This window comes from Columba livia, chromosome 25 (genome assembly GCF_036013475.1).
Source record: "Columba livia isolate bColLiv1 breed racing homer chromosome 25, bColLiv1.pat.W.v2, whole genome shotgun sequence".
In the NCBI taxonomy this organism is placed as follows: domain Eukaryota; kingdom Metazoa; phylum Chordata; class Aves; order Columbiformes; family Columbidae; genus Columba; species Columba livia.
Window position 1 is genome coordinate 3680516 of NC_088626.1, and position 18021 is coordinate 3698536.

Sequence of the window (18021 nt, forward strand, 5' to 3'; positions counted from 1 at the left end):
ACTTGAGGCCGTTTCCTCTGCTCCTGGCGCTTGTTCCTTGGGAGCAGAGCCCAACACTCTGGACGCAGCGTTTTGACACCGCAGCGAGTCAGGGGCCACATCCCAGCACAGGGGGGCTCCCCAAAACCCCCTAAGTCCTTTGTCAGTCCCCTCCATGAGCCCAGATTGCTGCGGGCGACACTTTGACCGTTACAGATGTGACTTTATTAGTGGTGACGCCGAGGGGCGAGCGGGTGCGTGACGCGATCCCCCGCCAAACCTCCAGCTCTCCAGCGGGTTCACCAGCTTCATGGCCAAATATCCCTGTGAGGAGGCACAGAGGGAGGCTCGGGGGGACTCACAGGTGCCGATGAGGGATTTGGGGGTGCCCGTGCCCCCCCAGCGCTCACCGGCGTGGAGTAGATGAAGGTGAGGAGCAGCACCAGGAGCAGCAGCAGCGCCAGCACCAGGCTGATGCGCCCGCGGTGCTGCCGCCAGAGCCCGTAGCGAAGGGTGCGCAGCGGCGCCTGCAGCCACAGGAACGACCACTCTGGCCGCCTGCAGGTGACACCCGGCTCAGACACCCCGTGTCACCCCTCCTGTCACCCCCCAAGTGCCGCGGGGACTCACATGGGCGGCTGGAGCTTGGGGTACATGTTGGGTTCATCGCGGCCTCTCCCCGCCGGCCGCTCTTCCGCCTCCCTTGCCGTCAGCAGCTCCAGGCTCAGCTCCAGCTTGCCCTTTTTTGGGGTGATGGGTGGGAATGGGGTGCAGGATCTGTCCCCCCCACCTCGTCACCGCTGTCCCCAACTGTCCCAGTGCCACCTTACCGAGAGGCGCTGCTTGTTGCCGTCCTGCACCGTGCACGGCCACCACCCCCTGGCCCGTTTTTGCCGGAAAAGGGAGAAATGAGACGGGACCCGTGTCCCCCGCCAGGGCCAGGGGCTTTGGGGGGTCCCCTGCGGATTTGGGGTGCAGTTCTGGGGTTGCCGGGCCGGCTGCGGCAGCCGGGAGAGCTCCAGCTCCAGGACGCCTGCGGGGATAAGCCGAGGCAGGGTGTCACCCATGGGTGCTCTGTGTCACCTGTGGGTGCTCCCTGTCCCTTGTGGGTGTCACCTGTGGGTGTCCCCCACGCTGCTGCGGGGACACAGGGTGGGGAGGCAGTGTCTCACCCAAAAATTCATCAGCTGAAAACTTGTCATTGTCCCACACTTGGAGGATGAGCTTGGGGGGCACCTTTCGCACCGTGGGGTCCAGGCTCCAGAAATGCTCCTGGGGGGAAAATGGGGGTGTCACCTTTGTCCCCTGTGTCCCCACCCACCCTGACACCCGCACCCCGCGGTGTCCCTTGCCTTGTGGGGCAGGATGCAGAGCTCCTCGGCTGCCAGGCACTGGAAGGAGAAGACGAAACGCCAGTTGAAGGCCCCGTCCCCCTGCAGCGAGCGGTAATGGATGTCTGTCCTCTGCCGCTGCTCCTCCAGCCCGTCCAGCCATCTGTGGGAGGGGACGCTGCTGTCACCCTGTCCCAAGCGCTGCTGTCACCTCCCCCTTGCGGGGGACACACAGCAGGGGCCTGGGCTCACCCCATGACGTAGATGTCGCTCATCTGCTGCCCGATCAGGTTGACGTCCCCCATGTCGATGTCCCGCGTGTTCCAGACCACGCAGCGCAGCTCGTACCTCACGGGGACACAAGGATGTGTCACCTTCACCACCCTGGGATGTCCCTGTCCCACCCGCAGGGCCCTGCTGGGCGCTCACCTCTGGGGTTTGGGGGGGGTGATGTCGACAGGGGGGCCGGGGCTCCCCAGGGTGGTGGGGAAGACATCGACCCACATCTGCACCTTGCCCTGCGTGGAGGGGTGGGTCTGTCACCCCTGTCCCTGAGTGTCCCCATCACCCCTGGGGTCCCCATTCCTTCCTCTACCCCCAGCATCCCTCCCTGCCCTGGGGTCCTTGTCACCCTGGGGTCCCCATCACCCATCCCCAGGGTCAATGTCACCCCAAGGTCCCTGTTGTCCCCTGGCATCCCCTTATACCCCAAGGTCCCCATCACCCCAGGGTCCCTGTCACCCCAAGGTCCCCATTGTCCCCTGGCATCCTCTTATACCCCAAGGTCCCTATTGCCTTGGGGTCCCCATCACCCATTCCCAAGGCCAATGTCACCCCAACGTCCCTATTGTTCCCAGCATCCCCTTATATCTCAAGGTGCCTACCACCCCAAGGTCCCTGTCACCCCAAGATCCCCAATTGTCCCCTGGCATCCCCCTATACCCCAAGGTCCCCATCACCCTGGGGTCCCTCCCTGACCATGTTCCCATCACCCCAAGGTCCCCATCACTCTGTCCCCATCCCCACCTGTTCCATCTGAGGCTGGGTGCTGTTGTAGAGGGTGCGGGTCTCCAGGTGCTCGGGGACAAGGTGACAACGGCGGAGAACGTGCAGGGCCAGGCGCTCACGGGGGGGCCCTTGGTGCTGGTGCACGGGGGGTGCGCTCTCTGCAAGGCTGAGCCATCACACCAGGGGACAGGATCGGGCCCCTCCATGTCCCCACCCGAACCCCCACCCACCAAACTGGCTGAGCAGGATGGTTTGGTCCCCAAAGGTGACAGTGGTGCCCTCGGCGCTGAACTCGGGTGCCGGGAGCCCCCGGGTGTGGGCGAAATGCTCCAGGATGCGGCTGGGGGGGAGTTGGTCCCTCCAGCACCCGGGGCCGGTGCTGTGGGGACAGTGGGTGGGCTGGGGACACTCCTGGGTGTCCCCTCCCTGGCTGTCACCCCCCTGTGCCCCTTGCATGTGCCAAACCGATAACCAGGTCTTCATCCCTGCGCCAACCTCATCCTCATCTCCTTGTGCTCTCTCCTGTCCCCAGGTCTCTGTCCCCACTCTCATGTGCCCCCTGTCCCCATCTCTCTGTGGACATGTTCCTGTCCCCATCCCTGTCCCCACTCTGTCTCCATCTCTCTGTCCTCATCCCTGTGTCCCTCCTGTCCCCATGTCCCTGTCTCCATGTCTCTGTCCCCATCCCCACCCACAGGTACCCCCATCCCCATCTCTCTGTGCCCATGTCCATGTCCCCACCCCTGTGCCCATCCTGTCCCCATGTCCCTGTCACCATCTCCCTGTCCCAGCCCTCTTATAGCCCCCCCAACTCCATCTCTCTGTCCCCATCCTTGTTCCCATCCTGTCCCCATCATCTTGTCCCCATCATCTTGTCCCCATCACCCTGTGCCCATCCCATTGTCCCCATCCTGTCCCCATCACCCTGTCCCCACCACCCCGTGCCCACTCCAACGCCTGCTCCTGTGCTCAGGCCTGTGCACCCTGATGTCCCCAAGCCCCCACAGTGTCCCCCGCCCTGGTGACACCTACGTGCGGTAGCGAGCCGCCAGCCCGCAGTTGGCGCGGTAGCGGGACAGCAGGCGGTTCTCCAGGTCGATGGTGGTGGTGCCAATCTCCTGGTCCGGTGGCACCACATCATAGTCCAGCAGTGTCACCCGCAGGTCCTTCTCCAGCGGGATGGTCCCTGTCACCTCAAACAGCCTGGCAGCGGGTGTCATCAGCCCCGGGGACATGCTGGTGGCACCCGCTGGCACAGGGAGTGGGGACACGTGGGCATGGGGACATGGTGGCATGAGGACATGGTGGCACGAGGACATGGTGGCATGGGAACCCACCAGTGTGGTGAATGGGGATATGGTGGCACAGGGACCTGCAGATGTTGGGAATGGGGCATCTGGTGACATGGGGAGTGGGGACATGGTGGCACAAGGAACCTCCAGCACAGGGTATGGGGACGTGGTGGCATGGGGACGTGGTGGCAGAGGAATTGGGGACATGGAGGCTCAGGAACCTTCTGGTGCGGGGAATAGGGAGCTGATAGTGTAGGCACTTGGTGACATGGGGACCTGCTGGTGTGGCACCTGGTGGCACAGGGTTCCAGTGGCACAGGGACATGGTGGCACAGGGACAGGCTGACATGGGGAATGGGCCCCCCCCGCCCCGGTGCCACCCAGGCGTGACAGTGCCACCGGGTCACCCGCCCTGGCCGTACCTGCCAAAAACGGGCTCCAACGTGTTGGGCACGTACTGGTCTCGCTGGCCCAGCTTCTTCTTCCCCAATGAGACGCGCACGTAGGGGTCACACTGCCAGCATTGGGGGACACTCAGGGTGACATGAGGCAGGGGGATGGGTCACCCTGCCCAGCACCCATGGCTGACCTTACCAGCCTGTTTCTGTCCTTGGGGGGCAGGTCGAAGGCCCGGACCACGTAGACCCTCACCAGGCACTTTTGGGGTTGGCTGGGGGGCAGCTGCTGGAAATGTCGGGGCGGGGGGGACACGGCGGGGTCCTCGGGCAGGGGGTAGATGTGGAAAAGCCCCTGCGAGAGCCGCCCAGCTGTGCACCCTCGGCTGTCCCCACCCCGGCACTAGGGTGTCCCCTCAGAGGTGTCACCCACCTTGAACTCACCCACGGGGTCGTCCCCCCCCGCGGGGTGACCCCCCGGCCCGTAGAGGGGGAAGGTCTGGCAGAAATCCTGCAGCCCCTCGAATTCGGGCAGCGCCTCCAGCTCGCAGCTGTAGATCTGGGGAGTGAGTTCTGCCCTTAGCCCTTTGTCCCTGTCCCCAACCCCATCTTGGTGCTTCTCCCCATCATGTCCCTCTACCCTTCTTCAGCCTTGTCCCCATCCCATCTTCATCCCTGTCCCCATCCCATCTTCATCCCTGTCCCCATCCCATCTTCATCCCTGTCCACATCTCACCTTCAGCCTTGTCCCCATCCCATCTTCATCCCTGTCCTCATCCCATCTTCATCCCTGTCCACATCCCATCTTCATCCCTGTCCCCATCTCACCTTCAGCCTTGTCCCCATCCCATCTTCATCCCTGTCTCCATCCCACCTTCATCCCTGTCCTTGTCACATCTCCTCTTCATCCCTGTCCCTGTTCCTCTCCCAATCTCCATCCTTGACCTTGTCCCCAGCCCATTTTCATCCCTGTCCCCATCCCTGTTCCCTCTCAATCCCCATCCCTGACCTGACCCCTATCCCACCTTCATCCCTCTCCCCTCCTGTGTCCTCATCCCCAACCATCCCTGTCCCAATTTTGTTTCATTCCTGTCCCCATCTCCATCCCTGTCCCACTCCTGACCTTGTCCCCATCCCTGTCCACTGTCCCCGGACCTTCAGTCTGTCCCTGCCTGTCCTCCTCTTCGCCTTGTCCCCCATGGCTGCATAGAATTTGCTCCACCAGTCGTCTTCATCCTCATCTTCCTCTTTCTCCTCTTCTGCAGCCTGGTGGGGAGCAGGGTGAGGTGGGGACAGGTGGCTCCTGGTGACCCCAGTGACGCTGTTGCTGTGCCCACCTTGTCCCCAGCCCCCTCGGCAGCGATCCTGGGCAGCATCTGCAGGGACAAAGGGGACAGCTCAGGGAAACTGAGGCACTGGGCTGGGGACCCCAGTGGTGCTGAGGGGGTGTGGGGTGCCGAGGGACTCACCTGACGTATCCTACCCCAGAGAGCGGCTGCGGGGGAGAGGGGCACATAAACCATCCCGGAGGGGGCGGGGATGGGCAGGGGGTACATGGATGGGGCAGGAATGGACAGGGGGTGCCAGGGATGGATGGGGGATGCCAGGGATGGACAGAGATGGGGTGGGAGGCAACAGAGATGGGCAGGAGGTGCCAGGGATGGGGCAGGAATGGACAGGGGGTACCATGGATGGACAGGAGGTACCAGGGATGGGGCAGAAGGTACCAGAGATGGGTCAGGGATGGGACAGGGTTGGGCAGCAGCTGCCAGGGATGGGGCAGGAGGTACCAGAGATGGGACAGGGGCTGCCAGGAATGGACAAGGGGTGCCAGGGATGGGCAGAGTTGGGGCAGGAAGCAACAGAGATGGGCCGGAGGTGTCAGGGATGGGTCAGGGATGGACAGGAGGTGCCAGGGTTGGGGCAGGAGGTACCAGGGATGGGTCAGGAGGTACCAGAGATGGGACAGGGATGGGACAGGGGGTGCCAGGGATGCGACAGGGATGGGCAGCAGGTACCAGGGCTGGGCAGAGCCATTACCAGAGCCAGATGAGGGGGTTGCAGGGCCAGGGGGAGGCTTTCCCTGCCCGGGGGGTGGCCAGTAATATCGGCCCAGCCCCCGCACGCAGGCCTGTCCCACCATGGGCCGGTACCCAAACTCCCGTGTGTCCAGCACCCGCAGCCAGATGGGGGGCACATATTCCTCCTCCGCTGGTAAATTCTGGGTGGGGGGAGCCAAGTCATCACTCCGGGGTGCCAGCACCCATGGGTGGGGTGCTCCCCCTCCCGTCCTCACCAGCGGCAGCAGGAAGGCGTTGATGGGGAAGTTGGGGTTGGTGGGCAGGTTGAGGATGGGAGGGGTCCGCAGGGTCTGCCCCCCGCACTGCAGCTCCAGGCTGGGTGCCCGCACGCCGCCCTGCAGCCCCCGCAGCCCCCACGCCAGCACCTGGGGGACACCGGTGGCTGTCACCCCCTGGGTGCGCTGGGGTCACCGCAGGTGGGCTGTGGGCCTGGGGGGTGCTGGGGATGGCTGTCACTGTACCCATCCCTGTCCCCATCTCCAGCTCCATCCCGTCCTAATCTTGGGTTCATCCCTTTGGGTCTGTCCCCATCGTCATCCCTGTCCTTGTCCCTGGCCTGTCTCCATCCCTGACCTCATCCCCAGCCTGGTTTCATCCTTGTCCCCATCCCTGTACTGTCCCTATCCCTTCCCCAGGACCTTCATCACTGTTCTTGTCCCTGTCCCCAGCCTGTTTCCCTCCATTCTCAATCTGGGATCTTGTCCTCATCCCACATTCATCCTTGTCCCCATCCCTGTCCCCATCCCTTCCCCAGGACCTTCATCACTGTTCTTGTCCCTGTCCCCAGCCTGTTTCCCTCCATTCTCGATCTGGGACCTTGTCCTCATCCCACCTTCATCCCTGTCCCATCCCTTTGCCCATCCCAACCTTGTCCCTCTTGTCTTTATCCCTGTTCCACTCCACGTCCTTGCTCCCAGCCACTTCTGTCCTCATCCCTTTCCCTGTCCTTGTCCCCATCCCATCCCATCCCATCCCATCCCATCCCATCCCATCCCATCCCATCCCATCCCATCCCATCCCATCCCATCCCCTTCTTCATCCCTGTCCCTGTCCCCAGCCTGTTCCCCACCCCTGTCCCCACTGTGGTCTCACCTCCAGTGCCACCAGCCGCAGGAGCGGCCGGATGCCCTGGGGGACACTGAAAACCCCCTCCCTCCACGGCGGGGGGGTCACTTGTGCCAGGGCCCCATCCTGCCAAGGACAATGATGATGATGATGATGAAGATGGGCTATCATCCCCTGTGCCCCCTGTCCCTCCCCAGCCCCTCACCTGGGTGTCATGCAGCAGCTCAAAGGCCGCCAGCAGCTCCCCATCCGACTCCCCGGACCCCCGCAGTGGGTACCGCTGCAGCCGGGGGGGCTTCCGCTGCCCCACGTCCAGCCAAACTTGTGGGGCGCACACGCTCCTTCCCAGGAAAGCACCAGCACCCTGCAACACATGGCTTGGGCATGGGTGCTGCCCCCACCCATGGGTCCCCCCCGCCATGGGTGCCATACCCCTCCATCCTGGTCAAAAACCTCCACCACCACCATGGGGGGCTCGTCCTGGACCCCCTGGGGGTCCCCGTACAGCAGCACCCGCTGGAAAAGCAGCGTCTGGTCCCAGAGCGGGTCCAGGGTGCCGGGCAGCACCCGGGTGCTCTGGCTGACGTGCACGAAGGAGACGTGGGCGACGGGGTCTGGGGGACAAGGACACCCTCAGCACCTCAGGCTACCCACCAGAGTGGGGGTCTGGGGGTCTTTTTGGGGGGTGTCCCACCTGCGGTGGCTTTGGTGGCACGGGGTGTCAGTTCCAGCGCCTGGAAGATGTAGCAGCGCAGCTGGAAGAAGTTGGGTCCTGCAGGAGGGACGGGGTGACAAGAGGTGACGGGGGGGCTGGGACCCCGCTGGGTTGTCACTGTGTCCCCCTGCCGTGTCCCCAGGGCTCACGCTGGAAGGTGCAGAGGATGAGGGGCATGGGCTGCTTGGGGCTGGTCCGGGATGAGCCCCGCGCTGGACACTCGGCCGCAGGCGTCTCGTCGTCCTCGGCCACGTCCTCTTTGCTCTGCGGGGTGCGGGGAGGTGTCCCCTTGGCCCTGCTGTCCCCTGGCCCTGCGTCTTGCTGTCGTGCCATGTCCTTCTGCCCCAGCATTACTGTCTCCACGTCACTACATCCGTCTCCTCATCCCTCTGTCCCTTCATCTCCCATCCATCCATCCATCCATCCATCCATCCATCCATCCATCCATCCATCCATCCATCCATCCATCTCTCTATCCCTCCTTCCCTGCATCCCTCTGTCCCTCTGTCCCTCCCTCCGTCCCCCCACACAATCATTTTGGTTGGAAAAGCCCCTCGAGCTCATTGAGTCCACCCGTTCCCCCACCCCCGGCACTGCCCCATGTCCTGAGAACCTCATGTCCGTCTGTCCAGCCCTCCAGGGATGGTGACTCCAGCACTGCCCTGGGCAGCCTGTTCCAATGCCCCACAGCCCTTTGGGGAAGAAATTGTTCCCACATCCAACCTCAACCTCCCCTGGCGCAACTTGAGGCCGTTTCCTCTGCTCCTGGCGCTTGTTCCTTGGCAGCAGAGTCTCTGTCCCTCTGTCCCTCCATCCCTCTGTCCCACATCCCTCCCCGCACCCCACCCTCCACCCCCAGCCCCAGTTCCCCCAGTTGCCCCAGTTCCCCCCGTTCTCTCGTACCGGGGTCCCCTCCAGCAGGAACAGGGCCGCCCTGGCCCCGGGCTGGTTCGGCACCATGCCGCGGTGCCAGCAGCGCCGCCGGCACACGTCACCCAGCCGCGGCTGCAGGTGGAAGCGGGAGCCCCAGAGGGACCCGTATTCCCAGGCCTCGGTCCCCGCTGCCTCGGGGCTGTGCTGTGGGGACACAGGGGTCAGCACGGGGTGGCACATGGGGATGGACGGGGCTGCTTGTACCAGGGCACTCCCACCACTGTCCCTCCCTCCCCATCCCTGCCACCCCATCTGTGTCACCCGTATCTTGTCGCTCCCATCCCTGCCACCCCCATCCCTGTCACCCCAGTCACGCCACCCCCATCCCTGACGTGTCCATCCCTGCTGTCCCTATCCTCTCACTCCCATCCCTTCCACCCCATCCTTGTCACCTCTGTCCCTGCAACTCCATCCCTGCCACCCCATCCTTGTTACCTGTCACCTCCATCCCTGATGTTCCCATCCCTGCCGTCCCCATCCTATTGTTCTCATCTCTGCCACCCCATCCTTGTCATCCCTGTCAGCCCCATCCCTGATGTCCCCATCTCTGCCACCCCCGTCACCCCAGTCATGCCACCCCCATCCCTGCCACTCCATCCTTGTCACATCTGTTCCTGCCTCCCCAATCCTGATGTGCCCATCCCTGCCACCCCATCCCTGCAACGCCCGCCCTGATGTTCCCTCCTTGCTGCCCTGTCCCTGTCCCCACTGTCCTGACCAGCCGTAGGAAGGTCTCCACGTCCTGCTCGGGTCCCTGTGTGCCGGGGTCCCTGCGGCGGGTGCGCAGCCAGCGCCGGCGCCGCAGTGTATGGTATGTCTTCTCGGTGGCGTGCCACGCTGGGGGGACACCGCCGGCACCCGCGCTCGTCCCGTACTCCCACCCTGCGGCACCCGCTTGTTCTTGTCACCATCACTTCCACCACCCACTCACCCCAGGGTGGGGACACCCACTCACCCGCCTCATCCACGGCCCCCGTCACATCCACGTGCCAGTCATGGGTGATGTGCCAACCTTGGGGACACGCCACCTCTTCCTTGGGTGGCACCGCCGCGCCGCTCTGCAAAAGCAGGTGAGTGCTGAGCCCCAATGTGCTTGTGTCACCTCACCGCTGGTGTCCCCAGTGCCACTGCCCACTCACGATGTCAGTGTTGGTCACGGCGGCAGGTCCCCACTCGCCACCGCGCTGGCGGCTCTCATTCTCGTACACCTCCTCCAGCACCTCGCCCACATTGGTCTCCGCGTCCAGCAGCAGCCTTGAGGACAAAAATACCTGTGTCACCCTCCCCGATGTCCCCGGGGGTGTCACCACCCCTGCTGGGGGACTCACCGCCGCTGCGGCTCCACGGTCCAGGGCCCGTCCCAGCGCCAGCCGCGGGGGGGATGGATGCGGTGGCGGGGGAGCCCCGCTTTGCCGGCACTGTCCGAGAAGCAGGGGCACCCCAGCAGCCCCCGGGGACCCCACTTGCCCAGCAGCTTGGTCTGGTTTTCGTACTGGGACGGGACACGGGAGGGTGAGGGGGGTTTGGGGACACCGTGGGGTGGTGTCGCCCCCCCGGCCAAGGGCGCACCGTCTCGGCGTAGATGTGCAAGGTCCCCTCGAGGTGCCGGGACAGGTCATCACTGTTGGCCACACGTCCCAGCCAGAGCCGGAGCCGGAGCTGGGCATGGATGTCACCGGAGCCCTGTGTGGTGGGGACACAGTGGGGACAGAGAGGGGACATGGGGGAGATACGAAGAAGGTCTAGGAGGAACATGGAGGGAACACAGAGGGGATGTGGAGATGTGGAGAGGACACAAGGGGGACATGGAGCAGATATGGAGAAGGTCTGGGAGAGACATAAAAGGGGACACAGAAGGCAGATGGAGGGGACACAAAGGGGACATGGAGGGGATGTGGGGGGAATGTAGAGGGGACACAAAGGGGACATGGAGCAGATGTGGAAAAGGTCTAGGAGGGACACAGAGGGGTCATGGAAGAGATGTGGAGGGGACATGGGGACACACAAAGGTGACATGGAGGGAACATTGGGGGGACATGGAGGCGACATGGGGGAGATATGGAGAAGGTCTAGGTGCGACACGGAGGGGACACAGAGGGCATGTGGAGATGTGGAGAGGACACAAAGGGGACATGTAGGGGACACAGAGATCTGGAGTGGTCATGGAGGAGACACAAGGGGTCACAAAGGGGACATAGAGGGGACACGGACATATAGAGTGGACATGGAGGGGATATGGGGGGAAACAAAGGGGGACATGGATGGGATATGGAGGAGATACTGAGGAGACATGAAGGGGATGTGGAAGGGACATGGAGGGGACAATGAGGTGACAGGGAGGGGACATGGGGTGCCCACCACCAGGAAGAGAGTCTGGATGCGGCCGCAGAACCTCCCGCAGGCGCCGGGGCCGCTCGGCGAGAACATGATGTCGGGCACGGGGACACGGGCACAGGCCACGCGTCTGTCCCCCTGCAGCAGCCACAGCAGCACATCGGGGACACCGGCCTGCGGCTGTGGGGACAGAGAGAGAGAGACCAGCAGGCTGAGACCGGCCACAACTCATCCCAGCTGTGTCCCCCATGTCACCCCATCCCAGCCATACTCATCCCAGCAATGTCCCCCATGTAACCCCATCCCAGCCATACTCATCCCAGGGATGTCCCCCATGTATCCCCATCCTGGTTGGGCTGAGACCGGCCACAACTCATCCCAGTGATGTCCCCCATGTCACCCCATCACGGCCACAACTTGTCACACAATGTCCCCCATATCACCCCTTCCCAGCAGGCTGAGACCGATCACAACTCATCACAGTGATGTCCCCCATGTCACTCCATCCTGACCACAACTCATCACAGTGATGTCCTCCATGTCACCCCATCCCAGACACAACTCATTAGAGCGATATCCCTCATGTCACCCCATCCTGGTTGGGTCGAGACTGACCACAACTTGTCACACAATGTCCCCTTTATTACCCCTTCCTGGCGGGCTGAGATGGGCCACAACTCATCCCAGCGATGTCCCCCATATCACCCCATCCCAGCCACAACTCATCCCAGCGATGTCCCCCATATCACCCCATCCCAGCCACAACTCATCACAGCGATGTCCCCCATGTCACCCCATCCCAGCCACAACTTGTCACACAATGTCCCCTATATCACCCCTTCCCAGCAGGCTGAGACTGATCACAACTCATCACGGTGATGTCCCCCATGTCACCCCATCCCCGTCACAACTCATCGCGGTGATGTCCCCCATATAACCCCATCCCAGCCACAACTCATCACAGCGATGTCCCCTATGTCACCCCATCCCAGCCACAACTTGTCACACATTGTCCCCTATATCACCCCTTCCCAGCAAGCTGAGACTGATCACAACTCATCACAGTGATGTCCCCCATGTTAGCCCATCCCGGTCACAACTCATCGCGGTGATGTCCCACATATAACCCCATCCCAGTCACAACTCATCACAGTGATGTCCCCCATGTCACCCCATCCTCACTGGGCTGAGACCAGCCACAACTTGTCACACAATGTCCCCCATGTCACCCCATCCCAACCACAAATCAGAGTGCTGTCCCCCATGTAACTTGTCCCAGGGATGTCCCACCTCCACGGCCAGCGCTGTCACCCTCCTCAGCCAGCCCTGGGCTGTGTCCAGCAGGGTGTCCCAGCCGGCCCGCGGTGGCTCGGCCGCGGTTGCCACCATGTGCCGCAGCAGGTGCAGCCGCGCGGTGCGCAGGTGGGCGTCCAGCGCCGTGGGGGTCGGCTGCTCCTCCAGCCGCGCCAGCGCCTGCCTGCAAACAGCCCCCGCAAAACGCCACGTTTTCCCCCCAAAATATCCTGTCTACCCCCCAAAATTCCCCATTTCCCCTCCAAAATGCCCCTTTGCCCCCAAAAAATGCCCCATTTCCCCAAAAAATGCCACATTTCTCCCCCAAAATGCCACATTTTCCCCCCAAAACGCCACATTTATCTGCCCCAAAATGTCCTGTTTCGCCTCCAAAATGCCCCGTTTCTCACCCAAAATGCTACATTTTCCCAAAAAAAATGCTCCGTTTTCCCCCCAAGATGTCACATTATCTCCCCAAAATTTCTCCCCCCAAAATGTCTCTTTTCCCCCCAGCAATGCCCCTTTTCCCCCCATAAATTTCCCATTTCCCCCAAAAGTCCCATTTCCCCCCAAAGAATTCCCCATTTCTCCCCCTCAAATTCCCCATTCCCCCCAAAAAACCCATTTCCCCCAATTATCCCATTTCCCCCCAAATTCCCCATTTCACCCCCCAAATTCCCCATTGCCCCAATTGTCCCATATCCCTCCAAACTCCCCATTTGTTCCCCATAATTGTCCCATTCCCACCCCCTAAATTCCCCATTTTTTCCCCCCAAATTCCCCATTTCACCTCAACTGTCCCATTTTCCCCCAAAATCCCCCATTCCCCCCCAAAATCCCCCATTGCCACCTGCAGTCCTGCACCAGCTGGCGCAGCAGCCTCCTGCCGATGTCCCCTCGGGTGTCCCCATGTGCGTCCCTCAGCTCCGCCACGTTGTCCCCCTACAAAATAAAGCCCCCAAACTGTCCCAACCCAACCAGGGGGTGTCACCTCCACCCCGCTGTCACCCATGGGTGCTCACCAGCCGCCGGCACACGCTCCGCAGGAGGTTCAGGGTGTCCCATCGGTCACCGGCGTCCTCCCAGGACGAGGTGACAGCTGCCACCGGCTTGTCACCATACCATGGCAAGTAGTGGTAGCGGTTCCCTGGACCCAGAACATCCCATGGGACACTGCGCAGTGTCACCCACTGTGTCCCCGTCCCAACATCCCACTCACCGTCAAAGAGGGGACAACAGTACGGGGTGACGGAAGCCGTGGGCTTGCAGGTGACATCGCTGGTGTCCCCGTAGTGGCCCAGGCTGAGCTCGAAGCGCAGGAGCTCGGGGCCGGGTGGCACCATGGTGGCCGAATAAAAGATGCCGCAGAGCCCGAAGCGGCGACATCGGGGCAAGTGACGCTGTGACAAAAAAATACCCTCGAGTTGTACTTAGAAATAAGAATTAAAGACGGCGGGGGTGGCATCGCGCTGTGTCACCTGCACCCGGGTGACGTCCTCAGGGGCGATGGCACCGCGCTGGCGCCCATCTGGTGTCCCCATGTGGGTGCTGAGCTCCAGTAGCACCCGGCCACGGTAAGCCACCCCAGTGTCCTGTCACATAAGGGTGGGGGGGTGATTTGGGGTGTCCCCCCCTGAAAAAAATGGGTGCTGTCCCCTCTGTCACCCGCTCACGGTGCTGGGTGTCCTGGCAGGATCCGAGCGGGGACCGTAGAAGGGGAGGAAACTGGGTCCGAAGCAGGGTAAGAACCCGGGGGTCCCCTCTGTGGGTGAAAAAGGGGGTTCAGTGGGTGTTGGGGGTCTGGGTGCTGGGGAGCCCCCCACCCAAGGGTGGCCCCTGCTCACCCTCCAGCTCAGCACCAGCAGAGGAGATTTGGGAGAGGCGGAGGGTGGCGGTGCCCAGGACTTTGCTGCTGCGGGACCTAGGGGGGGCATGGAAAGGAGGGGGGTCTCCCCAAAAATAAGGGGGTCCCCAAAATAGAGATGTCCCCAAAAACCTCCCAAAACCTTTTGGGGAGGTCCCCATGTACCCGCTGAGGATGGCCAGCTGAATCTCATCGCAGATGGGGGGCAGCTGCGGAGAGGCGAACAAAAAGGGGGGTGTTGAAATGGGGGTGCCCCCCCATCTTGGGGGTGCGCTCACCTTGGGGAAGGGGTGTGGGATTTTTGGGGGGCACCTCACCCGCAAGGGAAAGAAGAAAACCTCGTTCCACTCCGGGTTGGCATCGGGGGGCATCACCTGGGTGCAGAGCTGCGATGGGCAGAGCTGTGAGCGCTCCCCCTTGACACCCCAAAATGTGACCCCCCCCACCCCAAAATGTGAGCCCCCCACCCCATAATCTACCCAGCACCCACCGTCCTGCCGGCAAATCGCACCCTCACTGCCGCCGCTACGAAGCCCCTCTTGCCGCCGACCGGTAACCGAGGTGGCTCTGCTGCAGCGGGGATGGCAAGAAGTGGGTGGGGGGTCCCCTAAATCTATCCTCACCCCAAAATAATAAAAGGGGAGGTTTTGGGGTGTCGCACCCTGCGGCAGGTCCTCGGCGCGGTAGACACGTAGTTGCAGTGTGGCGACACACGGCGATGGCCGCAGCAGGTTGGCTTCCACGTCCTCGTCCCCCGCCGGTGCCTTCTCCTCCTTGGGGGGATTGTATAAAAATGGGGGACCCCATCATATAATTTTTGGGGTGCTGGGGAGGTATGTGGGGGGTCTCACCGGTGCCGTCTCACCGGCACGGAGCACAGCCAGGCTGACGCGCAGGTACCCGCGGGAGCCGGTTTCGGGGTGCTGGGGGTGCTGCAGGCTCAGCCACTTCCAGCTCAAGCTGCGTCCTGGCACCAGGGGTCACCCCGTCGTCACCCAATGTCACCGTGGTGTCACCGCAGTGTCACCCCGAGCCTCTCGCCTACCCGGTGCGTGGTAGATGGTGCCGATGTCCAGCTGCGGGGGGCAAAGAGGGTGAGGGTGGCCGAGCCGCGCTGTGACGCCGCGTCCCCGAGTCACTGTCCCCCACCTGAAAGACGCCGATGATGGCTTTGGCACGGCTGGCCCGGGAGTCTAGCACCTGTGACAAGCATGGGACACAGCGTCAGTGGCCACCCCGCTGTCCCCGTCCCCATCAGTGCCACCGAAAACCCCGACCTGGAAGACAATGAGCTCGGCTGCCAGCCGGGCGGGCGTCCGGCGGAAATTTTGCCAAAACACCTAGAAATGGGCAAAAGGAGGTGAGGGTGGGGTGAGGGGACACCGGTGGGTCCCCGTGCCCCCTCCCTGGTGTCACCTCGTTGTAGTAGGGGTTGTTCCCTGTCTGGATCCTGGTCCTGAAGTGCTTCTGGCCGATGAGAACTGTCACCACCGGCTTGATGTCATTGCCCTGGAGCTGGTGGCCCTCGATGACCCTCACTCGCACCTGTGGGACAGGCGGTGACGCGGTGGCCACCACGGATGGGACGTCACCCCTGGGTGACACCGCATCCATGGGTGTCATACCTGGAAATCCTCTTTCCCCTTCGCCGGTGGCTTGTTGGGGCGCTGGGATGTCCCTGGTGATGCTGCCCGTGGTGGCACCTGTCCTTGCAAGGGGACCGCAACGTCCCCAGGTGTGCCGTGGGGGATGTAGGAGCAGCGGAGGGTGAGGGTGCACTGCGAAGGGACAGGTGACACCCCAAGCTGTGCCCAGTGACACCCAAGGGTGCTGTTGCGTTGCAGGGGAGTGCTTACCCCCGTGGGCTGCCCCTGAGGGTCCAGCAGTGGCACGTGGCTGAGGGACAGCGGCAGCCCTGGGTTGGCCACCAACTGCTCCAGTGACACTGTGGTGGCACCCAGGACTCTGCCGGGACAAGGGGACATGGTGAGGGTGGTGACACTGGGGACGGACCCCCCACCACGGTGCTACTCACCCCTGGGGCACTGGCTGTCCCCAGTGCCGCAGGCGCAGGGTCAGGGTGTCCGTGGGGCGCAGGGGACACGTGCCCAGTGGCCATGCCAGCGTCTGGTGGTGACAAGGGGTCAGTGGTGTGACATGAGTGTCCCCGTGCCACTGTGGGCCACCCCGAGGTCACTTCACCTCGTCCCAGGTGGGGCTGCGCTCCTCCGGCAACACCCGGGTGCTCCTGGGGACACCTGATGGGGACGGGACAGAGGGTGGTGGCACGGCAGGGTGGGGACATCGTGGTGTAGGGGGATGACTGGCACTGCCCCCATGCACGTGGACGGTGACTGCGGTGTCCCCCCCGTCCCCAGCGGTACCTCGGAAACGGGCAGACACGTGCACGCCGGGCCCAGCGCTGGTGGCCTCAGGGATGCGGGCACTGGCCACCAGGAGCCGCAGCATGGCCACAACCCTGTGCCACCGTGTCACCCAGGCGCTGTCACCCTGGCACCGGGAAGGGTTCCAGAATGGCACTGTGGGGGCACAGGGCAGGGACACTGCTGTTGGCTTGGCTTGGGAGGTGTCACTGTGTCACTGGGTACCCACGTCCTTGTGTCCCCACATCTCTGTGTGCCCATACCTGTTTGTCTCAATGTCTGTGTGTCCCCTGACCATGTGTCCCCATGTCCCTATGACACCATGTCCCCAGGTCTGCATGCCCCCATGCCCCCGCATCACTTGTCCCCAAGCCCATGTATCCCCACGTCTCCCTATCACTGCATCCCCATGTCTGTGTGTCCTTGTGTCCCCATGTCCCTGTGTCCACGTCACTGTGCCCCCAAGTCACTCTGTCCCCGTGTCTGCATATTCATCTGTCCCCATGTCACTGCAACTCCATGTCTGCATGTCCCCACGTCACCGTGTCCATGTGTCCCCATCACACTATACTCCCATATCTGTCTGTCCCCATGTCCCCACATCACCACATCCGCACATCCATGTGTCCCCATGTCCTTGTGTCACTGCATCCCCATGTCCCCCTGTCCATATATCCCCAAAACTGTCCATCTCCACATCCCTAGGTCCGTGTGCCCCTATAACACCAAGTCTCTATATCTGCCTGTCCCCATGTCCCCACATACTCAAGTCCGTGTGTCTCTGTGTTCCCATGTCCATATATCCCCATGTCTGTGCATCTTTATGTCCCCATGTCCTTATGTCACCACATCCCCATGTCTCCATGTCCATATATCCCCATGTCTGCATCTCTATGTCCCCATGTCCTTATGTCACCACATCCCCATGTCTCCATGTCCATATATCCCCATGTCTGTGCACCTCTATGTCCCGGTTGTCCCCATGTCCCCATGTCCTTATGTCACTGCATCCCCATGTCCATATATCCCCATGTCTGTGCATCTCTATAACCCCATGTCCCCGTGTCCTTGTGCCCCTATGTCCCCATGTCCTCGTGTTGCTTTGTCCACGTTTGTGTGTCCCTGTGTCCCCATGTCCTTGTGTTACTGCATCCCCATGTCCCCATGCCCATATATCCCAATGTCTGTGTGCCTCCATGTCCACATGCCACTATACCCCTATAACACCGAGTCCCCACATCTGCCTGTCCCCATGTCCCCGCCGCCCCACCCTCATCTCCCGGGTGAGGAAAGGCTGAGGGAGCTGGGGCTCTGGAGCTGGACAAGAGGAGACTGAGGGGGGACTCA

At 62.6% G+C, this 18021-nt stretch overlaps 1 protein-coding gene across 1 annotated transcript; it reads right to left on the reverse strand.

Moving 5' to 3' along the window:
* Positions 1-287: 287 nt before the first annotated feature.
* Positions 288-15904, reverse strand: FER1L5 (fer-1 like family member 5). The gene is made up of 38 exons (XM_065041219.1): positions 15707-15904; positions 15568-15630; positions 15440-15490; positions 15336-15366; positions 15142-15257; positions 14952-15063; positions 14781-14860; positions 14608-14676; positions 14456-14499; positions 14271-14347; positions 14100-14188; positions 13618-13826; positions 12424-12610; positions 11158-11313; positions 10369-10482; positions 8770-8943; positions 8016-8130; positions 7846-7923; positions 7584-7765; positions 7357-7515; positions 7179-7277; positions 6302-6451; positions 6005-6226; positions 5475-5484; positions 5161-5381; positions 4439-4564; positions 4205-4360; positions 4033-4124; positions 3351-3521; positions 2549-2697; positions 2337-2476; positions 1740-1828; positions 1563-1658; positions 1332-1473; positions 1152-1251; positions 810-1012; positions 610-719; positions 288-537 (listed from the first exon to the last, which is right to left on the reverse strand). Exons 1-38 carry the CDS (start codon positions 15902-15904, stop codon positions 288-290), a joined length of 4830 nt encoding a protein of 1609 aa, XP_064897291.1.
* Between the last annotated feature and the right edge of the window lie 2117 nt (positions 15905-18021).

What these genes read in the sequence shown, in the direction of transcription:
- FER1L5 (XM_065041219.1), bottom strand. Translation starts at nt 15,904, where the DNA reads ATGGATGCGGTGTCACCCAGGGGTGACGTCCCATCCGTGGTGGCCACC. An exon ending in TGCCACCAAAGCCACCGCAG is followed by an intron (nt 7,766 to 7,845) that starts GTGGGACACCCC and finishes CTTGTCCCCCAG; the next exon opens with ACCCCGTCGCCCACGTCTCC. An exon ending in CCAAGGACAGAAACAGGCTG is followed by an intron (nt 4,125 to 4,204) that starts GTAAGGTCAGCC and finishes CAATGCTGGCAG; the next exon opens with TGTGACCCCTACGTGCGCGT.